Source organism: Dysidea avara, chromosome 3 (assembly GCF_963678975.1).
Source record: "Dysidea avara chromosome 3, odDysAvar1.4, whole genome shotgun sequence".
In the NCBI taxonomy this organism is placed as follows: Eukaryota; Metazoa; Porifera; class Demospongiae; order Dictyoceratida; family Dysideidae; genus Dysidea; species Dysidea avara.
In genome coordinates, this window is record NC_089274.1 from 29,962,732 (window position 1) to 29,987,973 (window position 25,242).

A 25,242-nucleotide genomic window follows, 5' to 3' on the forward strand; every position below is an offset into this window, starting at 1 on the left:
CAACAAAAACAGTGGACACATAACTGTTGTCATAGGGGTCATACTGGCATATGCAGTGTCTGCTAAAAAACCATGACATTTAACTTGAATGAAATTCAGGAAATCCACAAATTTGTCAACAATTGGCATATTCCTTTAAACCTAACTCCTGTCTGTGTACAATCTTTTATGGCTTTGTATGCGTAATGGAATTTTGACAAGAAGAATAGACACAGTTAAAGCTCTTCATTCAAAAAATAAAATAAAATACATACTATCCATTCATAAAGCCTTGCTCCTTTTTATCTCAAATTCTCCTTCTAAATGCCTGTGAAACTTCACTGCATACTTTGCAGTAGGTATATTATGCTTTATTAGAGGAATAAAACTAGCACTGTACTCAAATAATGATTTTGCATGTGTACATTTCAGAGAACAATTCCACAGTATTTGGAACATAACAAACATACTATTATGTACATACATAAAATCTTTACACCAAGGCAAGGAACAATATGTGTAACTATATAGTTGGTTACTGTTCTTATATCAACGATCCACTTCACCAAACACAAGGTCAAGAGTCCCTGCATGAGGAACAAAAAAGGTAACAAACTGTGACCAACAATTCACAACGTATCATGAGTCAACTACAGCATTGCATACTTTTGCACCAACCTATTATTGCAACCAGATCAGCCAACATGTGTCCTTTGGTAATCTTTTCTATGCCAGCCTGTAGCAACATACTATGCATGTACACTTTACTATCATCAGAGTCTAACCAAGTGATAAAATCCTGGAGCTCTTATCTTACACCGATATGGTCTGGATGTTCCATCAGCTACTAGATAGACACCAAACTCGCCCTAGAAAAATGCACAAGTATCACCATACTTATGTTTACAGATACCATGTGAGCAGCCATGTTTACCTTGGGTGCTTCAATGGCAGTATAAACACCACCAGGAGGAACTTGGTATCCTTCAGTAAACAGTTTGAAATGGTTTATGAGTGCTTCCATTGATTCCTATTAGAACCAATTATATTTCAAACATTGACAGACATTATGTACCTTCATTTCAGCACGTTTTGGAGGAGATATTTTAGGGTCATCCACTTTTATTTCTCCCTCGGGCATGTCATTCAAACACTAAATATCAAGTGTCATGGTAGCAACATATGAGTCATAATATTTACCTGATGAATTATTCTTAAGCTTTGACGCATTTCCTCTACACGGCACAAATACCTGCAAACAATACAAGCAACTAAATTACTCCATATCATATACATGTAGTACGTAGTACCATATAGAGGGATCGTGGAAGTTTGGGACTTCTTGTCCAAAAATATCATGCAAAAACTTCGCTTTTCCTGCATGACAGCTTCAGCAGGGAGCAATTTCTACTAACTACCTAACTAATAAGTTATGACTTTATTTCTTCACTGTTCAATGTTGTTTTGACCTGAGATGTGCCTCTTTGCCAACTACAGTACTGTAGCTACAATGTATGCATCATGGACTTACCTTTGTCCACCTCTGTGTTCTATTTCGGTCTCCACTATCACTTAGGTGTTGACTTGCGGTAACGCGTGATGGCTTTAGTGTTTTCATGTCCATCATGTGACCGGATTAATTGTACAGGTGCATCAATCATACTGACCGTATGTAATGGGTGGAACATTGCTGAAACTAAAGTGGAATTGCCATTTTGCATTTCAGTACTTGATTGGGGTACATGTTCACTCAGGAACTAGCTGAATACGAAGTAGTATTTCTTGTACCTGGTCATAGTACAATCCATCCATGACATCACCTGTTATTACTGTAAATCTTATGTCTCCATAACAACTCTGTTTTGCCTCACAAGATTCTTAGAAAAAGAAACCTAAATTCCTAAGATTTCTGGTGATTTTCTCTATCAACATCTTCTAATACAGGATCTATGTACAGTATTAGGCTCATGCAAACAATTTTCTGGTGTAGCCGATTCTCTTGTCAGTCATCAGTATACAGAGACATGGCACATGTCCTACCCTTCCAAAAGTTGCAGGACTGAAAATTTTAGAGGTACTGAAGGCCTGGCAACAATTTGTGCCATATTTAACTTGTGTCAGACTTCCATCCATATAAAAAACTTAACAAAAAAAGGATTTGAATTACTGATAATTTACCTACTCTGTACTAATGTCTAAATGTCTAACGTCTGTAAAGTTCCCTATCTTTAAACTCACCTATCGTAGCAATCACCATGTTTTCCAATTGGTACATCAAAGTCCATTTTGTCATATGCATCATAAGGCTGCACTTTTCGCAAGTCCCATCTAATCCCTGAACCTCTGAGAACAACACCACTAAAGCCCCAGTCCATGGCTTGCTGGGCAGTTATTATTCCAATGTCAACTGTTCTCTGTTTCCATATGCGGTTATGTGTAATCAACTGCAGTAAGGGAACAAGAACACTGCCTAGAATCTGCATGTACATTTTTATGCAGCAATAACACAGAAGCACAAGCATTAAACAAAAGGAACAAACCCCACAAGTACAAAAAGCTAGTTCTCACTTCTTCTGTTTCATCAAGTCTAGCACCAAACTGTTTGATGAACTCATAAATGTCATCCATCAGTCCAAGAGGCAGGTCCTAATACAAATATAACATATTGTCATACAGTACCACACAATGCATTGATATGTAGTTATTCACACAATATTAACCTGTGCAACTCCTCCAGGTCTGACATAAGCTGCATGTAGCCTGGCTCCAGACACACGCTCATAAAACTCCATCATCTAACAATTAATATGTAATAATAAATATCTTGTACACAAACAGTCACCAAAACATTTAAACTGCACAAACTCTAACATGCAAAAAAATGATCACTTTAATTTACCAACATATTTACATATGCAGCACAAGCCAGTATGCTGTATGTACAGGTACTTAAGTGATGTCAATTTGTGTATTATCTAGTTATACTATCCATTTATATTGTACTTTGCGTGGGAGGATCAAAGCGATGCCACGTATCGTATTATCCATACAGTACTAATCAGCTGCATAACTGTACTGTACGAGTCATACAGTACAGTTATATGCTTAATTGGGCAAATACAGTACAGTTAAGCGGAGAATTTATTTAAGGAATGTTACGTAAACAACACACTGTAAATAGCGAAAACCAGCCAAACTAATCATACGAGTTTGTTCTACAGCTAGGAATAGATTGTATAAACACCTACTGATTGTCTGATCACGAAGCTTTTAAACATGACTCCACTAAGACATAAGACAGCATGATTTATCACGTGCGTGACATTGTACATGTAAATCGCCAAACCAATCCTATTAGTTTGTTCTACGACTATAAATAGATTATATGAACACTTACTGATATCCTTATCACTGAAAATCGTAGCGGTTTGAGTACTAGAGAAAATCGCTTCGAGCTAGACGCAACCAGCAAGTACAATATAACACTTAAAGGCCTTGCTTGTGTGTATGAAAAATTACTCAGGGGGTGTCTTGAGGCAAATACAGCATTCGGCTTCACCTCGTGCTGTATTAGCCTCTCGACACACCCCCTTGTACTGTATTTTCCGTATGCATGCGCGGCGGTGCTTTAACTCTAACATAGGGTTAACTCTATATGATGGAGGCATCACTGCAATCCAGTAAAACTGAGATTAAAAACATCATAAGTCATTGTCCATCCACAAAATTATTCATATGCATACTGTATGTCAAGTTCAAAAAGAAGGCATTATTAAAAATATACATTAACAACCAATCTAGCATATAAACACACGCACAAACACACATGTATTGTTTACCTTTTCTCTTTCTTCAAACAACCACAGGAATGGAGTGTTAGCACCAACATCCAATATGTGTGTAGCGACTGCCATAAGGTGGTTCAGTATCCTCGTGATCTCAGCAAACATCACTTCAATAAAAATATGAAAAAGTTAGCAAATGTTCTGCATATTCTTGTCTGTGCGATAATGGGTAAACTATTATTGCGATAATAAAGCAGATTATTGCGATTATCACGATAATGGGTACTACAATAATTGTACCATGCACCCAACACTTCATATGCACAATACACATGTTTAAATTCTATAGTTTTTCACAAGTGCAGCCAAACTGAGCAAAGGTGCTATTTCTGTATTTCATATTGAAACATATTGTACGCAATACACATACACAGTGATACACACAACTGTACTACAAAGTTTTAATCATGTATAATGAATTTGAGACTTAACAGTAAGTACTAAAACTTATTTCAGGTTTTGGTCCAAAAACACAAGCGCTCTGAAAGTAAACAGGATTGTTTGGAGTTGATCACATCACCAGCAGCTTTAAACTGAAGTTGCTGGGACACAGAGATACTTCCGTGCAAGTTTTTACAAGACAGGAAATAGACTAGAATATTACTTCCATCACAACAGTGGCTTTTGCTCTGGATCACTGTCAATGCACAAGTACATTTTAACTTCCTTCTTCAGGATTAGCTCTCGCTTCTGATCCCCACACATCCTCTAATAATGACATAAACTTACTCTTTCTCCTTCTATGGGGCAGGCTTTTCTGATTCACTTTCATTTCTTTCTTCCTCAGTAGCAGCTAGGTTTCCAATAACTATTACTTCCTCTTTGATCGCTAGCATAACACTCTGTTCGGTTTCTTCTGACAAAAAACTAAAAGATTTAAACCTTGGATGTAAAAAGCAAGCCTTGTGCAAAATTTCCCCCACAGATAAATCTGTGTATCTACTTTGAAGATCAGTCAACAATACCCTTTTCATTTGCTTCGTCAATTTGCTATCACACAATGACTCTACAAGGTGCTTAACGGTAAGCTTGTACATTAGTGGCCAAACCCCAGAAAGGGTTACCCATTTCTTCCGACAAATCACTTTTGTGATGCAACTACTGTATGGGCTTTATGACAGAGATAAAAGCTTCCATTGCTGTGATTTCAGCATCACTGGGCATCAAATCAGATTTGTGTATTTCAATCAGTGCTGCGAAAATAGGCTGCTGCTGTTTCAAAATTCTTTCTATCATTTAAAAGGTAGAGTTCCATCTCATTGGAATACTCTGAATCAAGCACTGTTCATCATGCTTCAGGTCTCATTGCATACTATGCAGAACATAGCTTGATTTGCATGAATGGTTAAAGTGACTCATCAACCTTTTGGTTCTACCTATATAGCTTTGACATCTCTGGCAAGTCCATTGCCTTCTGGAAACTCAACTGAATGGTGTGGGAAAAACAACCAATTTGCTCAACATCCAAATTCTCAAGTGCAACACAAATATTATCAGTGACAGCAGCAGATACTGTAGCTTCCCTAACAGTAGCTTCCAACATTCAAGGGCATCCTTCAAACCTGCTGCTAAGTTGGGAGCTGTGTGGTCAGTCACTATTTCAGCAGTTTCCAGCAAGTGGCAGCTCATCTCCCAATCCTTGTTTATATAGTACACAGTAAGGCTAACATAACTGCAGTTAGACCTTGATGTCCATCCATCAGTGGTTATTGCGAGCATATCTGATAATAGCACACTACTAACCTTTGCCTTTTCATGCTCATACATAGCCAGAATATAGTTCCTAGCAAAAGCAGTCCTACCAGGTGGAGTGTATCTTGGTTAAAACTTGCTTAACATGTATCGGAATCCACTATCAATAACTGTATTGATTAGGAGCATGTCCTTTGTGATGATACAGTAGCAAATTGAATTTGTCATGGTTTTCCATTAGCTCAAATGAATGTTCAATAGTGCACTGACCAGGTTGTAGTGACACTCCAGGCATACCAGAACGTGTATTTGCCTTTTCTTTCTCCTGTGCTTCTACCTACTTTCTAACTTCTTTGAACTCCCACTTTGTGGTGATACTGCAAATGAACCATCAAATTTGTTGTGTTCTATTTGTAGGATAGAGGATTCTTACAAAGCGTACAATACACTGTCGTTCTTTCTGCTCGTCCTTCTCCACAAATTGGACGTCCTTTGCTTTGAAGCCAAAGTGTTTCCAAACAAGGCTTTTCGTTTTCTCTAGCAGCAAATACCCATCATCAGCATGCTCTTCTACAATTTCAACATCTTCGTTATCCTCTAGGGTTTCATCGATATACATGCCATCAGCCATTTGTCAGTGAACAGTGAACACGTGCATTAATACTAGCTCACATGAGCATTATTGTCATTAATGTTTATGGATTATTGTTATCGCGATAATATTACTAAGCATGATACTGGAAAATTTTCGATTATCGCACAGGCCTACTGTATATAGCAAAGCAAGAAAGGAAAAAATCTGAAGATTTACTATGCAAGACTTTTTATGATTTCTGGTATGGAAATACTGTAAAAATAAGTTTGATGTTTACATGTTGTTTTTTTGTTGTTATATACAGTTATATAGTCATGCAGTTAATGAATGTGTGTCTATCCCATTTGATAACTACAGCTTACTTTGCCAGCGGTAGTGCAGTGAAGAGGAATTATAGGCAATCTACTGTACCAGCTGAAGACGCAACTTGACATTCTTATGTACAGTAGTTAGAAATATCCACATACTGTATTATGTCTAAAGAAAGCTCCCTTTTAAAGTAGCCAAGTAGCATCTCAGTACAACACTTCACAAAACAACAATATCCGCTGATTTCAGTAGTCTAAATCTCACTATTCAAACCCCATGCACTTGCCTATGTAATGACTTGGCAGGACTTATGCTTTCACAGACTACACCTGTAGCTTAATCGTTTTGTATCTTCACGGTAGCCCTTTTGAATACAAGTACACAGAAAAAATTGGAATTTTCAACTAGAGTAGGGACCATAGCACATCGATAAAAAGTACTGAAACTAGCTGGAGTAGTGCACGATATTAAATCACAGTAAAACAATAAGAAGTGTTATATCCCTCAGTACTTTTTATCGATATGCTATGGTCCCTACTCTAGTTGAGAATTCCAAATTTTTTGTGTACTTGTAAATAATGTTTGCATGATGCATATACACATACACAGTATATTTTAACCACAATCTTGTAAATACCTCTAATATACTGTGCTCTTTCAGGTACAGTAATTCCCAATAGTTGCTCTACAGCTAAAGAGTAGCACTGTTCATTGCACATCATTGACACATAATCCAGTCGGTCAAAATATGGTAGTGCCTAAAATAATTATTAAAAAACAAACTCCCAGTTAGCATATATGTACCTGCACATAAGTTTTGTACTCGATCAGTTTTTCAGTACCTCTATGTAGCAGTCCAATGTGAGCGTCAATTCTCTCGATTACTTCTCCACTTAACTCCAGGACAAGTCTCAGCACACCGTGTGCAGCAGGATGTTGAGGGCCAAAGTTCACAGACCAATTGCTAACCTTCTTTTCTGGTAGAGTGACTGGATGGATACGACAAAGTACATGTACAGCAACACAAATATTATACAAAGATGAAAACATCAGTTTACAGAGTTAATTATTAAAATAATGTTTCTGATGTTTGGAGGCTAACTGAGGCTATCTAGGGTAGAAAATCGTGGCGAGCTATACCTAATATAAGCAATTGGTAACCTGTGGCATTGCTCATGGTTCACTGTATTGATCAAACAAAAACCAAACATTGGCTTTGCTTTCATGAGCGATATTTGCATAGAAACATGAATAAGATGCCGCAATTGAGTACAAGAGCGTAGGGGTTGGGAGGTACAGATTTTTTAGGTATTAGTAATTAATCAAGGTATTTGCACTTAATCAAGGTATATTTCAGATACCAATGCAGTTTTCTAAAAATGCCAAATACTGAATTTAATATAGTAGTGGCAATACATGAAGTCAAGCCCCAAACAAGTTTATGCTGCGGACAAGTGCAGAACTACTGTATGTGTATTGAAGTATTCACAATGGCCTTTTTGGGATACTTCAAACCTTACTTTGTGGTACATCCATTATAAAAGATAACTTTTACTAACAAAACAATGTCTACCAGCCCAATGTGGTAAATCAAAGCTTATCCATGTTTTGTAAAATATATTTTAAAAAATTCTTAATTTAAAAAAATCTACAGCAATAAAAAGTAGTGAAACAAGAGATGAATGATGGTATTACAGTATACACCTGTAGCTCGGTGGGAAGTCTACTTTGGCATTGAACATATCGGCCAATGTGCCATTCCCACTGAGCTATGCTGTAATACCATCATTTGTCTTTTGTTTCACTACTCTGTATTGCATAGATCCCTACTGTATTTTAAAAAAAATACTAGTTTGTTTATTTTTTTGTTGTAGCACAGCTAGATACAATGTAACTTGTGACTGTTCTATTAGAATATCACACATGACTGTTGTATTAGAGTGACTATTGTATTAGAGTATCGCAAATCAGCCAAGGAGTGTGCAGCTAGCTAGACCAAAAAGGGGTGAGGTCATCCTGTTGACTACTAAGCAAATAGTTAGATTGTTAAGAGGTGTGCACGGTCTCTGTACTCTATCATTATTAGTCCACCTACAGTAGATCTTTATCATTTGATGGGTGTAGTCGCGAACTTATCTCAAACAGGATCCCAATTGCGAAGTTGGATATCTAGCTAGTATACCTCTTACAGTAGCTCCAGGACTGAAACGCTGCTGAAATCTAGTTCTGAAATTCTGTGGAGTCTAAATATGCTGCTGAAAGAACGTATTGATATGGAAAATTAATGCCTCGATATGGTTTCGTTGGATGAAGAAGACAAACAGCCTGATTTAAGATAAAAGAAAAGACAAGGTGCAGAGGGTCTACACTCATCAGAACCCCAAATGGCACATCTCACTGGTCAGTTTGCCATTGTGGTATAAAATGGTGGCCATGCGCTTCTTTGTTTGGCTTCTAGGCTTGCGAAAGTGGTCAGGCAGTGAAGCAGACTAAATTTAGAGTTTTGGCAATTTAAAAAAATATCTTTATCTGGTCACCGGTAAGAGTCTTCTTGTTTTCAATACTGTATTTGATGTTCGATGGACTAATATTATTCCACAAAGGTGATTTTTGTTGCATAATATTTCTCTAGGACGATTTTTAAAGATGGAAATATTGGCAATGCGCATCACTTTTGGGTGATCCCTAGTTAAACAGTACTACCGTACTGTTTGATAAAAGGTATTAGGTATTTTTCCTAATACCATACTGTATGGATCTACAAGGGGGTATTTTTCCTAATACCATACTGTATGGATCTACAAGGGGGTGAAACCAATGATAGTTAATATGGTTCATATTTAGAGTCATTTTAGCCTGTGACCTTGGTAATTAATTTGTGGGAAGCATTCACCCAAATCATTCAATAGTGTAGAAACATTGTAGGCACATTTATTGAGAAAAGATGCTCCAGTTTCTGATAATCCTGGATAATCAGCTGTATTTATGAAAGTATAAAATGTGGTATTATCATGGACATGGCTTGTACAGTACTGTAATACAATATTCAACTAACCATCCACTTCTCGTTGTGCAGAGTATTCATCAGGGTACATCACATTACCAGTGTATTCCCCTAGTTCACCAGGTAGCTGTAATCTCTTAAGTTCTTTAGCTGTGTCTTGGCCTCCCCAGCTGTGCAAACAAACAGTTATTGCTATTGCAGGGATTTTACAGACTTTGGCATTTAATTAGCAATTAAAACGAATATTGTCATAGTTTTGTAATACATGGAGTCAAGAGATAATATATATTGTGACAACACAAAAACAGACAACCCAATGTGTCAATTCATGGTAGCACAATGGCTTCCCTACATTTGTGAATGGGAATTATCTATATTTTCTGTGGTGACTGGATTGATTGCAGAGGCATTTCTCCTGTTGTTCTTCATTTGCAATGCTGTGCTTTTTAAACAGCTGACCTTCAGCTGGTTGTGGGCGCATGTCTGGTTTATTGAAATTGTTTTCATAAAAGTATGTGTGTGTGTGTGTGTGTGTGTGTGTGTGTGTGTGTGCGTGTGTGTGCGTGTTCTCGTAACAGAACGAGTTAAGTCCATCTTTAAACAGCATGGAGCTGTTCAATGCCAACGTTGTCATCGATGGATGAAGAGTACTGGGGCGCTGAAAGTCCACCTAAAGAATTGTATTCCACCAGTGTGGCAACAAGTTCTTGTTTCTTCCACTGTGGTGGAGGACCACATGACCCAAACGGGCAGTGTCAAGACGAGACAACACAAGTGTGTGTGTGCGTGTGTGTGTGTGCGTGTGTGTGTGTGTGTGTGTGTGTGTGTGTGTGTGTGTGTGTGTGTGTGTGTGTGTGTGTGTGTGTGTGTGTGTGTGTGTGTGTGTGTGTGTGTGTGTGTGTGTGTGTGTGTGTGTGTGTGTGTGTGTGTACCTACCTATCTATGTTTGCCCGTACACACCCATGTGAGCAAAACCATAAATGGTAAAAGCAGCTTGCATGTAAGAAGTAAAAGCAAACTGAAGTCTGTATTAAACTTCCGCATGAGTAAACTTTGCTCTGAGGTGGTTTCTTTTCAGCAGCCTGAAATACGGGTGAGACGATTCTCCTTAGACTTTGTGAATTACCTTCCCTCCAAGTTATACAGGCATTTAGCAACTGAAAAACAAAGGTGCAGGCCTCATAGACTACCAGCCCTTCGAGTTGTTGAAAGTGGGCATGTCCCCTACGTATGTGAAAACATTTTAGTATAAAACAGTTTAAAAGATACTTCTGTACGTAACATGTTGTTAAAAGTAGTTTGTGTAACAAATGCTTCCTTACCAATGCATAGCAACGTAATTGAAGAATTACAAAAATTTCACAAATTAGCTTTCTTAGCAATGGATAGCAACACAATTGAAGAATTATAAAAATTTCACAAATTATGAAATCTGAAATTACATTAATTGATACATAGTTGGTTAATTCCGAATGAGTTAGCTAGCTGCATAGCGCCTGGTTTTAAGAAGTAGCACAACATCAACTTGTTAAATTCATAAACCCTATCATAGTGAAATGTTATCCTGTCCAATACCTCCCTGTACAAAGTAATACGGCCATTTTATTTTGTGATGAGTCTATAGAGCATTGAACAGTTTGACACTGACACAAAATTGCTTGCAGTCAAGAGGTGCCACACTTGCAACACAGCAAATCATAACATATTGCTATAGCCATGATACATTTTAAGTATCACAAAGTAAGGAACACTCCCCATACAGCAGATTGCATTTCCATTTAAAAACTGCTTCACGCATGCGCTGCTTTAATACACAGTTTCAAATGCAATCCTTCATGGAGCTACTTTTATAGTGAAAATCATAGTCTGCATAAAAAAGATTAACAGTATGAACAAGTTGCTGACTATGATGTCCAGACTACGATTTTCACTATAAAAGTAGCTCCACGAAGGATTGCATTTGAAACTGTGTGCATTAAAGCAGCACATACGTGAAGCAGTTTTTAAACAGAAATGTAATCTACTGTATGGTGAGTGTTTCTTACTTTGTGATGCTTAAAAAGTAACTTGAAATATCATGGCTATGAGCAATATGTTATGATTTGCTGTGTTACAGATTTAATACAATAGAGGATATGCACTGCCGAATACATTCTAATGAACACGTGATTTTTTCATACGTCATGACGGTGAACGGAATGCGAATCGATTCATTACATGGACGGTAGATCAGTTACGAGCAATTCTTACTAAGTGACATATCCTTCTGCCTAAGAAGTAGTACATCCTGCGAGAAGCAGGCCCGTGGCTTTAGTGGCGAGTTCCAGTTCGAACATTCATTCACTGCCCATACTTTTATATGAGTTTTTCGTGGCCTTGTGGTAATCGTTCACGACAACAGAAAGCCTGCTTGTAGCTTAAAAGGCGAGTTATACTTCGAGCCGCATTCACTACCCAGTACTTTTATATGGAATTTTCGTAAATCTTCGATAGTCGTTCACCGTCAACTTTTTTTGGAAGCGCCGCGCCGCTGATCATTTTTCGTTCGAATAATATAGCATGCATATCCTCTATATCACACTTGCAATTGTGAGGGCACCATTATTTCAATCTACAGCATACTACTGACACTTAAAAAATTGAGAAGTAACCTAATTACAACGGTTATCAACATGACATTTTATTATAAATAGTAGTGTCCCTTAATGTTCAGTCTAGGATTCGTTTCAAAGACTGCTATTAAACATATGAAAACAGTCATATTAATCAAGCAGGCACTAAAATATTGTATGTCTCTTCTGGGACTAACATCACGGTGTCAGAAATGCATGGATGACAGATAAACAGGTAGTCTCGCGTAGCCAGACCAATTTTTCAGTGATCTAGTCTGGCAACGGGAGACTATAAACAGAGACACGTTTCAAACAAGGTCTAAACTTACCCGGCATAATGAGCTACAGGCACATTAATGAGTGGACCGAGTCCTCGCCGAGTAAGAGGCGTCCTTAAGCACCGAGATAAACTCCTAAGCATAGCGTACTCGTACTACCGGGCGTTAATTAAAAGTCCATTGCTATTCGTACGGTCATTAGCGCGAGCCGAAACTGTAAGGATGCGCGTATTCTCTCACGTGCACATTGTGACGTAATAATAATAATATAAAACGTTTTCATACTACAAGCACACATTTTTTTTTATAGTAGTACAGGCAATGTTGCATATTCCAAGTCTGTGTACAATACTAAATTAATAAGAACTTCAATAACACAACAGAAGTGTACTGATCAATTGAGTTCAGTCACATAAGGAGCTGGAAACATTCCTTCTTTTCCATTGCTGGTTCCCCTCCACCAATTTGGATCAGACCTGTCTACCACTATTATTATATCCCCTTTCTTAAGTCTAAGCTCCCCATCTTCTTGCGGTTCAAAGTCAAATGCTGCTTGTACTTTAACTTCCTACAGGAACAACATGTGTTTGATAAGTAGGTTGTACATTGTTAAATAGGTAGTGTATATGGTTTTGTGTGCACATACATGTACACACATACAGTCGTACTGTACACGCATATGCAAGCACAAAAAAGTCGATTTCTATTTGTTACCAAAAAGGGATGTGGCATGTTCTAATGAAAATTAATAATAGGTAGATATACAGGTGTAAGACTGCTAAAATGACCAAGTAGCCAAGGAACACAACAGGTGTACACTGCATATCACAGAAAGACAACTTACAATGTGACAGACATGAAACCTGTGGTTTATTGGAGCTTAATACATTAAACAGAGTTACCATAGAAGCTACGATTACCATAGCAGTATAACTAGGATCTGGGTAAATTAAGGCACCCAGTGTCATCATTCATCAAGCTGGAGAAGTTTAGCCTCTACCTGTGTTAACCTCCTATGAGTTAGTACTCCTGCCGCAGAAGGATTTAGCTACCTGCATCAAGGTGACCTGCACAGACTCTAGTGTGGTATCCCAGCAAAGGTTCACTGAGAGAGTTCCTGCTGATTTAAATATGAATCTAACTACTAAAGAAAAAGTGATAGAGCCGAAGGGTCTGTAACTGCCTTGAAATATTGTACAACTCTTGTTGAGAACTTAAATCTCAGCTCATTTTGAAATCTGCAATCTTATTAAAAATTGCCACAAAACCATGTATAGTTCTTCAGTAGATGCAATATCACATGTGCTACAGGGGGGTGTACGTTATGCATCCTCATGAGGGGGTCCATAACTCTTGTGTGACTTGTAGAGATTTTGAAATGCTAACCCTTGTGAACATCTTGTGAGCCAACTAGGCTGGATGCTACAAAAATTTTGTGAAACCTTGCCAACATCCAAAGATCAAAAACCTCCTATGGGATTGTTCCGAGTTGCGGATCTGTTGTAACTATGCTCAAATACTGTAAATTAAAATTAATTTTCAGCTATTTTCAGTATCAATGAAAGCAGTAACCTCTCATACTCCCTTGGGTACACATGGTCAGGACAATGGGTGGCAGTATAAAAGGAGCTAGCTACTTGGTAGATGCATAGAGGCCCTCGATCATAATGTCACTGGTAATGATCTACAGGCTGTAAAACTAGTCCATGTTTATATGATCTATGGTGACATTTCTGATTTATTTCTATATGCTATAAGGGTTGGTGGTCATATTAAGAACCAGATAATTTAAGTGTAAAGACTCTCTGTTTCAGGCACTACTGTACATGTAATCTGACACTTATTGGGACAAGACAATTGTGTCAGATTAGTGAGGATATCAGAATAATTGAGGTAAGAAAAAGTCTTATTAGTGCAGCAGATGATGTCACATAGACATATTGTGAATCAGAGTTTTGGATTAGAGAGGTTTCACTGTACATACATGTAGTCATTCAGACGAGATGAAGTACAGATCACTTTCACTTGAATTACACACATACCTCAGATACCATGTCCCTTAAATATATAGTTTGAGTCCGGCTAACAGATGATGTTCGATGATAGTCAACCAGTTGATTAAGACTGTTGAACTTTACAACCCACAAGAAGTATTTGCCTGCTCCATCTCTGAGTACCTTGAAATGTTGTACTCCACCAGCAAATCTGCAGAAAAAGAAAAGTACACACACTGTATAAGACTTGTTTGTGGAAAGATTACCTTCCTTGCTATTTGTGCTGGGCTTTAAATGGAACAGCTGCTATCTTTTACAGTGGACAAATTATATACAAGTAGAATGAAAATAATTTTCAGTCTGATTAAGGATCATAGCCACAAAAAGCAGTAGGGAAACAAGGGAGGTTTCCTATACCTGCAGATATACTAGTGGACATTTAATTCCTAGTCTAGGAATTTCCTTCTACTAGTTTTTGTTTACTGTTTAAATAATATAATTATGACTAATGAACCAGTGCATACCACATCAAAAGGAAGAATGACTATGCCAGACATGCCATTAAATTAATTTCGTGTCTAAACGTGTGCCCCAACTACAGTAACAATTGTTATTGAAAGGTGATACTCCATTATGCTTTGTTTTAAGTGTTCAGCCCGTTGGCCATTACACAGTGTTACAAAACAAGGAACACTACGTGAAGGACCTCTGCAATCAATCCAGTCACAACTGAAAACTTAGACGATTCCCATTACATAGGGAAGGAAGCCATTATACTGCGTTACCACAAATTGACACCTTTTGTTGTCAGCAAAGATAAATGGGATAAAACACACAGGTAACATGCCGTGGTATGTCAAAATGTACTAATTGGGTTGAAGCAATGTCTAACATTGAAAAAATCAAGCATGTAGCCTTAGCGGCTGTCAAGTTACACTTGTTTGAAGGCATCAGACTGCAGGCAGGCAGTAAGTTAGTCAGTAGAAAATTCTGCTAAATAAAAATTGTTAAAATTCAGCATTTTTGGCCACTCTGCAGACATTTTTGGGCTCGCTTATACCACACCAATTCTGGTTTTGGGTTGGCTAGAAAAGCCCAAACCTTCATGATCCCTAATATACTAGATGATAAAAAAATTGAAAATTTTTAAGAGGGAGAATAGGGATCGCTGAAAAAAAGCCATGAAACAAGAAGGGATTGCTGGGATGGTAATGTAAACCACAAATCCCTATTTTGACTCAGTCATAAATCTTTATTTACATGCTCTGTCATTTTGAAATGAGTCAAAATAGGGATTTTGTGGTTTACATTACCATCCCAGCGATCCCTTCTTGTTTCATGGCTTTTTTTCAGCGATCCCATTCTCCTTCTTAAAATTTCAATTTTTTATTCATATAGTTTATGTACTTTTTATTAATCCAGTGGTGGATTATGGATTTCTTTGATTGATAATGAAGACTGCGGTGAATAGTGTAATTTTGCATAATAACACCATCAAGATTTCAGTACACATATGAAACTGATCAAATTGCAATGTGTATACAGACTGAGAGTCTCCTAATATGAGCTACAATTTACATTACTAGTGCCTTTAATAGCTGTCAAATTTCAGTGCAAGGATTGTTGTTATACACTTGACTGCATTATTAGAGTATATAATCTGGATAACCCACCCATATACAATAATCATGGAGCGAAAAAACCACCTTACAACAAAGTCTTCAGCACAGATTAAGCTTCCTGGCCTATACTGAGTTTAATAAAGACAGATACTATTAGCCACAAGCAGCGCACACCAAAAAAAAACCCAACTAACTATGATCTTGTATGGCTTCTCGTGCGTAATGGTGTTTTGACAAAAAGAAATGGCCCGGTTTGGGCTGTTTCCATCCGAAAACAAAATCAAAAATAGGTCATGGACATGCACAATGATCCATTTAGCAAGCCTTGCTACTTTTTATCCCAGGATTCCCCCTGTAAACTTCGCTATGCCTGTGAAAATAATAATATTATGAATATTGTGGTTTATGATATTGTACTGTATGATTGGATTACCAGATAGTGCATCTATGCTAATGTAGAAAAACTATGCTATTAAATTTACGTATTGATATTATGTATATGGTACGATTGCAGATATTAGTTACAGGCCCTGATTAGAATAATAATAAAACATGACTAACGCGACAAAACATTATCAGTGTCGCTCATTTTACATAAGTAACACATTATAATAGCTAGACTCTACACACTCAAGTACTGTATTGCTTTCAAAGTGCATTGATAAAAACAGGTAACTAGGTTTAAATAGAAAGTCTGGTGAACATCAAAATAATATGTTAATTGGTGGAAGCACCTCTTGTGTAAATTGAAACCCCAAGAATTTATTATTTTAGACCTGGCATTTGAATTAAAGTCCCATGTGTTATTGTAATGGCAAAAATGAAGGTCCTTCAATACTTAGAAAATGGTATGCACAATATGCTTTGATCTTTGGAGGATAATGAGGTCCTTAAAATTCACTAAGAGATTTGCTAGCAGGTTCTTAAAATGGTTAGAAACCTGCTAGCAAAAAAGACTTCGAGCATCACAAATTTTGCTTTTGATCATTGATTTGGCAATGCTCCCTCCAAGCATATTCAGGCTGATTGCCTGCAGTGGGCGACCAGTCGCCCAGGCCAACAAGTGGTTAACCACTGTATTCATTTTATAGGCAAGGCTAAAATAATTCGATTATGGGAGGTACAATCTAACGTTGTGCGTACGTTTGATATGATGAATGGAGAAGTCCAGAAATATCATAGAAAATTATGTTTAGTGCCCATCTGTTTCTAGAATGTTTTCATCTTCTATTAAACTATGGATGGACTTTACTAAGACTTAAATGAATAAGCTTCTTTGTAGAAACGTTATTTAGCGCTACGTGTAAAGTGGGTGTGGTCCATATTAGAAGCCATGTCTGTCCTTCGTGTTACTGTTGCGCCACTAAAGGCACAACTTGTGACAACTTGCTCCCATCATATAAATCCACACAAGCTGCTTCTTCGATACACATGTTCTTTACACTGCTGTGATGCCATAGGCATTGGCTACCACTACCCTGGCTCGACATTATCGATCACTGCCATTTCCCAGCTGTGCCAGATCCAAGTCTAACTGTTGAAAAGAAGCGGTATGAGCTTCAATTTTTCAGCACTTTGACAACGTTCAGTCTTCCGTGATCATTTTAACATGGCCGACTTATGCTCACCGGCTCAGCGGTGGCATTAAGAGCCAAAAATGGCTATTACCACCGGTGAACCAACTTGGACAAAAAAAGGTACTGTAAAACGAACACAAAAATTGGGTTAACGTGGATCCCTGATCCCACACCTTCCACACTTGAGTCAGTCATGGTGCGTAGCCACTGAGCTACTGCTGCCAGCTACCAGTTTATAAATACGAACCACAAAGAGTGTTCTATTATCAAAGAGAAGGAGGAATCTAGCGGGGAGAAGAAAAGCCAGTTATCGAGGATCTTCACTCGGTTTTTAAAATACACAAAGATCCTCGTGCTCTACACATAGTGTTAGTAGGGCACAGTTAGCTGCTATTTTATTTATTTATTTACTACAGGATGACTGCTTACAGAATGTGGCTACTGGAGTTACCATGCTGTGATCAGTGGATTACCATCAGGAGATTCCAATTTGAAAAAGTATACCAAACTACTTTGCATGGTATAATATTTACTGTATGACATACATGTTATCAAGAATATAATAGAAACCAAGAGTGTCGAACGGTGTATTAGCCCATGATTAATCATTGTGTAAAGTAACACTAATATTTCAATAATTGCGTTGCCACGTACGCATTTCACATTTATTTACATGAAATGGTAATTTGAAATGCGTACGTACATGAAATGGTAATTTGAAATGTGTACGTGGCAACGGGTCTTTGTTCGCCAGTTTTCCGTGTTATTCAGCCAAGTATTCAATAGTTATTGTACAAAGAAAGTGTAGTAAGGACCCAAGATAACTCCAGCTCGCTAAAACAACAGTTGCACAAACGAGCGTGTTGCTACTCCTTCAGGGATCTGCTTGACAGTGCCAGAACTTTAAAATTAGCTGATTCCCTTTAACGCTATCATGTTTCCGCTTGGTTTAGTGGCCGAATTGGGCTAAACATAACAACCCTTAATGGCAATAAAAACGAACAATTACTGAGATATCCGTGTTACTTTACGCAATGATTAATCACGGGGTAATACACCCGTTTGATACTCTTGGCTTCTATTATATACTCTTGATGTTACCTAGAGCTTATAATAAACTAATAATGTTACATACACCCACTACTAGGCCTACCCACTAAACCTTAAACAAAACAAAGATTTTTGAACTCTATATGAACAGGTGAATAAGATGATGTATAGTTTGTATTCCTTCTTCAAGTATTGGCTGATAAAAACGTGCATATATTTTTCTTTAGCATGCGTAATTTTACAAATTATTTTTAATTTTGTATTTCTCAATACTCATGCTTGTGCAAACAAGTCGGGTTTTTGCTGAGACGGTCACAAATAGTATTATAACTATATCAGAAAAAAGAGTCTATAATAATCTGAACAGATCAAGTGTAGGAGAGTACACAATGCACAACTATAATTTCCTATCAATTCAACTATGTGATCCTTATACTTCACGGGATTTATCCATGTGCAGCTAACAAATGAAGCATGCATCAGTGGACCAACCAGTAAAGAATTAACATTGTTTCTGCATACATAGCTCTGGCAAGTGTTCAACCTTGTGTGATAGCTTTTGGCTTTGTTGTAGATACATGTAGATCGCGATATTAAAAATAGTCCAAGGTACATTTAAACAATGCAGAAAGTATGCTACATATGCTTTGTTAAAGTCATTAACCTGAATTAAAGCAATTCAATACTACATATCAATGATGTATAGTGACACATCACTTCAAGCCATGAAATTAGTGAACCCTCTTTTGGCGATGAAATACTTGGTGGATTTCATTTCGCAAATGTGATAGAATTATAGATGAAGGGTAATCTTAGTGTCATTGCGAAACACATCAGTGCTACTCTAAATTAGAAGTACAGCTGTATGAGTGCCTACATAGATATCCCATGGCCCATCCAATAAAAAATATAATAACTTACTTTACAGACAGGGAGAAATCTCCAGGTGTACTTTCACTTTCTCGGATTAAAAATGCTCCATCGATGGGTTGTTTCAGTAGTAACTCTTCAGCTTTATTACGTGTTATCCGCCCATGATACCACCTACATGACAGACAGTACCCAGTTTAGGTTGCGTCTAAGAATAGTTACATGTTATATTACATGTATGGCCTCTCAATGTATAAATGTATAAGTGACCATATAATGACTGCAGTGATAACATATACCATAACTAACTCATGTGGTTTCATTTCAATGTAGTTCTTTGGAACTAGTCCATCTCGACCATCTTGTTCTGCCTTGTACCAGTGTCTATCATCTTCAATATTCAGTATCTACATGGTACAGAGAAAAGTTAAAATAAAATATATACAAATATGAGCATATGGGGTGCATGTTCAGTGTGTTTATACAACTAAGTTTATTACAAACAGGGCACTGAAATATGCCTACAGTACAGTACACTAAGGTATAAAAAGTTAACAAAGCCACAATAATACATATTTAAAATCATGATACTGAAATACCCTGCATCAAAAATACCATATACGTATATACTAGTGGTTGAAAAGGAATTAACCCTTAAACCCACACAGAACTTTTTGGAAATGCGTGTTTACACAATATGGGTACACATGGCGACACTAGGTGGGGTAATTTAATTCTTACGGCCTACAAATACACATAGATTAAAAGTGTGTTTACTGGGCTACTTGGAGAAGGTAATTTCTCAACGGAGTAATTTTTACAATTACCAGTCACCTTTCACAAAGATAAATGGTATGGGGCACATGATGTGATGTTGGGCATGGCAATTGTGTAACATGTGATTTCTAGATTTTAAATTCTTTGGCAGAAACTATGCAATTCACCATTTCTGCTGCACATGTGACATGTGCAAAAAGCAATTTGGGCTAAAATTTTATTAATGAAGTTCATAGTGCAAAACCTTTCAAAGATCACAGTACAAAAAAAGAAACACACACACACACACAATCAGAAGAGTTTCATAAAACTTCAGAACATGATCACTGACAGTGACACATACTGTACAATACTCCACACAAAATCAGATAATAGCATGTATGGAGCATTGCACTATATAACAGATTGCATGCAGATGTGGTTTAGTATTTCAAATTAACAACACCTAGATTATGTGCAATAGTCATGTTAAAGAGGTCAGAAACACTTGCCCAATCTAATTCTCTTGGTATTTTTCACACAGGCCTTAGTAATCATAATATCATGGAGTTGATTCAGCACTTCATACAAACTATAATGCAATTGTATGGCATTTCAGTAAAATCTGAAGTACTTACATGTACATTTACTTCTATGCATGCATGTATCGTGCATTCTTTTTAACAGAATGGCAATCACAAACTTCATAACAAAGATTCTTACACTGTACTATTCTAGAAAATCAACGTTTGAAGCTGTACAGCTTATTGCAATAACACCTACTGTACTGCATGGTCAAGTATTTACTGCAAATGGTATTCACAATACTAATCTCTTCTTTGATTTACTACTAATGGGACAACTACACACTTGCTACTTAACACACTTTAACACACACATATGTACACTCACATAGTGACACCTATATTATAACCCTTAAAGCTGCACAAGACTTTTGGGGGAATGTATGTTTACACAATACAGGCAACATTAGGTGGGATAGCTTAACTCCCTTAGGCTAAAACTACATACACTGTATTGATCAAAAATCTATTTACTGGACAATTGAGGGAATTTAAACAAACAGTACAATTACAGAGGCTTTCTTGTTATGAAGCGATGAGCAACAAAGTTTTCCGTGATACAATCTTCTCGCCACATGCTCAACTTTGATTGTGGGTTGATCACATGAGTCTTATATGACCTGATTCAAAATTTAATGGTGAATCGAATGGCACACATCTTATTAAGTTGATAGGGTTTACAGATCATTTTGTAAAAGGTAAGTAAAGGGCTAATTAGCATGTAAAAGTACCAAGGTATATTACGTATATAGGCTTATGCAGCTTTAAGATTCATTATTCTCTATAATCATTCTATGAAGAATAAATAAAACTTATCTGCAGTAAACATTTTCAATTTGTAAATAAGTACAGTGTACACTATGCATTGCTTTAAATTACATAAGCAAAATTAAAAAAAGTTGATAGATATAACATCATTGTCAAAGATAAGTTATATATGGGAGTCCAGAAAACAAGGAATATAGAATAACAGAACAACGGAATAAATTTTTTTATTCTAAACATTTATCTACCTTTTATAGATAGGTTTATACACTGCTCACTTTGTAGCAACTCTGCCAAGTACCCAATCGTGATGGTTGAATACAACCCTGTGGCGAGCTTTTAATGTTCATAATAAATTCGAAGGTCAAATGCTACTTTCATCACCTATCACCTAGTGCAGCACAAATCTAATAATTTGGGCACTTACTCACAAGTGGCAGTTGGTATATGCAAGTGTGGCAGAAAGAATTTGTAGTTTTGTAGCGATTGTGTAATAAAGTGTATTAGACAGTAGTTTAGCTTAGTTAGATTGTTCCAGGGTGGATAGTTTGGTGCACTTTCTAGTAAAAAATTTGCCACCTTGGATTCAACCATCGCGATTGGGTACTTCACAGAGTTGCTACAAAGTGAGCAGTGTATAAACCTATCTATTAAAAGTTATAATATTTAGATAAAGGTTTAGAAAAATAAAATTTTATTCCGTTGTTCTGCTATTCCGTGTTTTCTGGACTCCCGTTATATAGAGTAAACTTAATCGGCTACATGTTAAAAAATCTTCTACTAATTACCGATACTGATATTGCTGAATTTTGGCTGATAAACCAATTTTCAAATATTTACTGATTAACAAGAGCATCACTACTTAACAACACATAATACAGTACGTCATATCATGAAGTGCACAAGAATGAGTGTTCAATCTTGGATATAAAATGGTAATTATGTGCACAGTAAAGCGAACATCCTGGCATCCATAAAGAACTATGTAATTAGGCCAGATACAGTATTGAGTTCATTGTGGTGACCCACAAGTACAAATTTTCAGTAACAAGCAGAAGGGCGCTTAATATATTGGTGTGTATGATTTGCAAACTACGCCTACTTACTCCATGGATGTTCTGCAATACTTATCAGGCACAACCTGTATACTTCCTACATGTATAATACACTTCAACAGCCTATTCAAGATATACTGTAAAGCTGTTTGATGCACACTGGATTAGTTATAAGCAGTATGAAAGAGGCTGTTCTGGATGTGGCATATCTAAATATTGTTTCATTGACAATCAAAACAGAACTGCCCTATATTCTAAAACTGATAGGTAAACCATAGTGTGTTGATGCTGCATCATCAAATCAAGAAAGAAAGATTTATTTTATAGTAACAAGTGTTACTATGTATAGAACACCTATGCTATAACTTATTCAGTCAAGCATCTCATCAATAAGGATGTCAGACCAAACTGTAGCCATACATGATGCTTTGCTACTATTCCTGGAACAACATACTCCATTTATTTGTTTAGAAAATTAAGGCACAATCGTTTTCAGCATTATAAAATTTACTGAAGCCAAATGGACAATTTTCAGTGAAACATACATGGTACAACAACTATATGTACTTATTTAAATTTTGCACTGTCAAGAGCACACTAGATGAGGCTATTTATTATAGAGTGATGAAAACACCACTTATCCTGATGTCAAATTGTGAACACACCCAATAGTTTAATACACCTATGTAGATAAAATGTAATGATTAATCACTAGCCTAAAACATACGCATAACCACTCTAATAGATCTGATTTGGCAGCTCATCAAGTATTGAAATAATTTCTCAACCAGTTCGAGTAAAATACCTTTAGAATGGATCCTCTCTTAAACGATAACTCATCATCTGCCGTAGCATGAAAGTCGTGAATTGCTTTCGCTTCCATGGTGGTTTAATAAACAATATCTCAATTATAGTATCGATGTAAAACAGTTTGAAGCAGATACCAGATTCTCTGACGAAATATTTCTCTCCCAGTTTACAAGGGAAGGGCGGCCATCTTACTTCACGCGAGATAATTGTGGGGAAAGTTTCAACTACGCATGCGCGTTGTGCTTCCATGGGCCACATTTGAATTTCGCCGACAAGCATTTGATTTTTCAGTGTTAAATTCTGGTGCTTTGACAGAAATGGATTCGCCCGCTTTGAACAGGCATAGGGCAAGGTTAGTGGATTTGAAGGTTGCCGTATCGCGTTTGTCTTCCTCAGTGAGTTTGTAGTAAATGAAGTAAAAATCTCATTTGCTGACTTGCTGTGTTTGTATAATATTCCATTTAACTACCTGCGATACTTTTACCGAATTATTTACTCCTTTTCTTTTGGTGAAAAGGCGATACCAAGAGGGATGCTCATTAAATAGAAATTGCTGGGTGCTCCTGGTTAGCGGTGTGTATATATTGGTATTAGATGTTTTTTGTAAAAATCATTTTATACAGAGCTCTATAAGGTTTTATAAAACATTCTTAACAGGTTGCTACATGTAAATGTTGGATTATTTGTACTCTGATATGGTTACTGTGAAAATTGTGGTACTAGCGCAGGGTTTCCAATGTAAAAAAATAAGCATTTTCAAAATAATTTGCTAACTGTTGTTGCATGTTGAACTAACTCGCACTTGAATGCAGTGGTGGTAAATTCTATTGCCTCCTTGGGGTGGAAATTGATCAAAATGTCTGCAAATCACAAGATTACAAGCTGAAACGATGGTCTTTTATCACAATACTGCACTTCAACCTTTCCTCTGTGAGCAGACCGTCACCAAAAGTATTGGTGAAGCATAGTTGCCGTCGCTGCATCATTTAGACAGGATTTTAGGGGTCCAAAAATGGTTTTTTGTCCACAGACTAGGACTGAGTGATACTGTCATTTTAGTATCACAATCGATACTAAAGCCACTATTCACAATACTGAATAGTTCACGATACTTACAAATAAGTCAATCATAGCTGGTGCCACATAGTGTATTGCTCAGCATTCCTGCAGGAAGTCATGATTGCAAACTAGCCACTATTATCCTTGTTTACAGTAACAGTTATTGTAACACATGCTTTGAGGTTATTATGGTGTTCACACCTCTGCAGGAAACCAGATGGGTGGACTTAATCATTTACAAGGATTCTTAGCCAAGTACTGCATAACAAATGCATTTTAATGACAGTAATGTACAGACATGGTATCACGATAGCAAGAGTTCATAATATATATACTGAGGAGAGTATCCTACTCTCATATACTCTGTAGAAGGGCGTATCGTGAAGTTATGATGTAGCACTTCTGAGTTTGCCCGTTTTTCTTTGTATAATTAATGTTGTCATTAGTTGAACATGGTATCGATTGAACGCGTACCTAACAACGTCGCTAGCAACCAAATCAACTCCAGCTCTAAGCATTTCTCACCGAACTACAATTGTTCCTTCATGGGTTAAGTAGGTGTTTCTTGTTAGGCCATTCGCGAATACGGCTATTCTGAACGTAGTGAGTGTGAAATGGTGCTAACGATTCTTACACTTTTACGGTTGCTCGTACGTCACAAACCATAACATCTTGTCGTTACGTCATAACTTCACGATATGCCCTTCTACAGGGGTATATGAAAGTAGGATATTCTCCTCAGTATATATATTATGAACTCGTGATGATAGTTAACAAAACATCGCA

The 25,242-nt window shown here is 37.0% G+C and overlaps 3 protein-coding genes across 4 annotated transcripts in view; 1 reads left to right on the top strand and 2 right to left on the bottom strand.

Moving 5' to 3' along the window:
* Window positions 1-362: 362 nt before the first annotated feature.
* On the bottom strand, window positions 363-12,523 carry LOC136250648 (NADH-ubiquinone oxidoreductase 49 kDa subunit-like). The gene is made up of 14 exons (XM_066042875.1): window positions 12,366-12,523; window positions 9,476-9,594; window positions 7,225-7,409; window positions 7,058-7,178; window positions 3,819-3,931; window positions 2,700-2,774; window positions 2,548-2,625; window positions 2,218-2,423; window positions 1,180-1,231; window positions 1,055-1,132; window positions 914-1,009; window positions 765-848; window positions 658-715; window positions 363-566 (listed from the first exon to the last, which is right to left on the bottom strand). The coding sequence occupies exons 1-14, from the start codon at window positions 12,455-12,457 to the stop codon at window positions 529-531; spliced, it is 1,395 nt and encodes a 464-aa protein (XP_065898947.1). The 5' UTR covers window positions 12,458-12,523; the 3' UTR covers window positions 363-528.
* Window positions 12,524-12,557: 34 nt separating this feature from the next.
* LOC136250649 (growth factor receptor-bound protein 2-like) lies at window positions 12,558-23,626 on the bottom strand. Its single transcript, XM_066042876.1, has 5 exons — window positions 23,393-23,626; window positions 19,737-19,834; window positions 19,479-19,601; window positions 14,357-14,519; window positions 12,558-12,882 (listed from the first exon to the last, which is right to left on the bottom strand). Exons 1-5 carry the CDS (start codon window positions 23,468-23,470, stop codon window positions 12,709-12,711), a joined length of 636 nt encoding a protein of 211 aa, XP_065898948.1. The 5' UTR covers window positions 23,471-23,626; the 3' UTR covers window positions 12,558-12,708.
* LOC136250647 (sun domain-containing protein 1-like) overlaps window positions 23,592-25,242 on the top strand; it is a 40,329-nt gene continuing 38,678 nt past the window's right edge. For both annotated transcript variants that reach the window (XM_066042873.1, XM_066042874.1), the window contains exon 1: window positions 23,592-23,749. In XM_066042873.1, coding sequence (XP_065898945.1) covers window positions 23,628-23,749 — 122 coding nt within the window. In that variant the 5' untranslated portion in view covers window positions 23,592-23,627. The remainder of the gene's footprint in view (window positions 23,750-25,242) is intronic.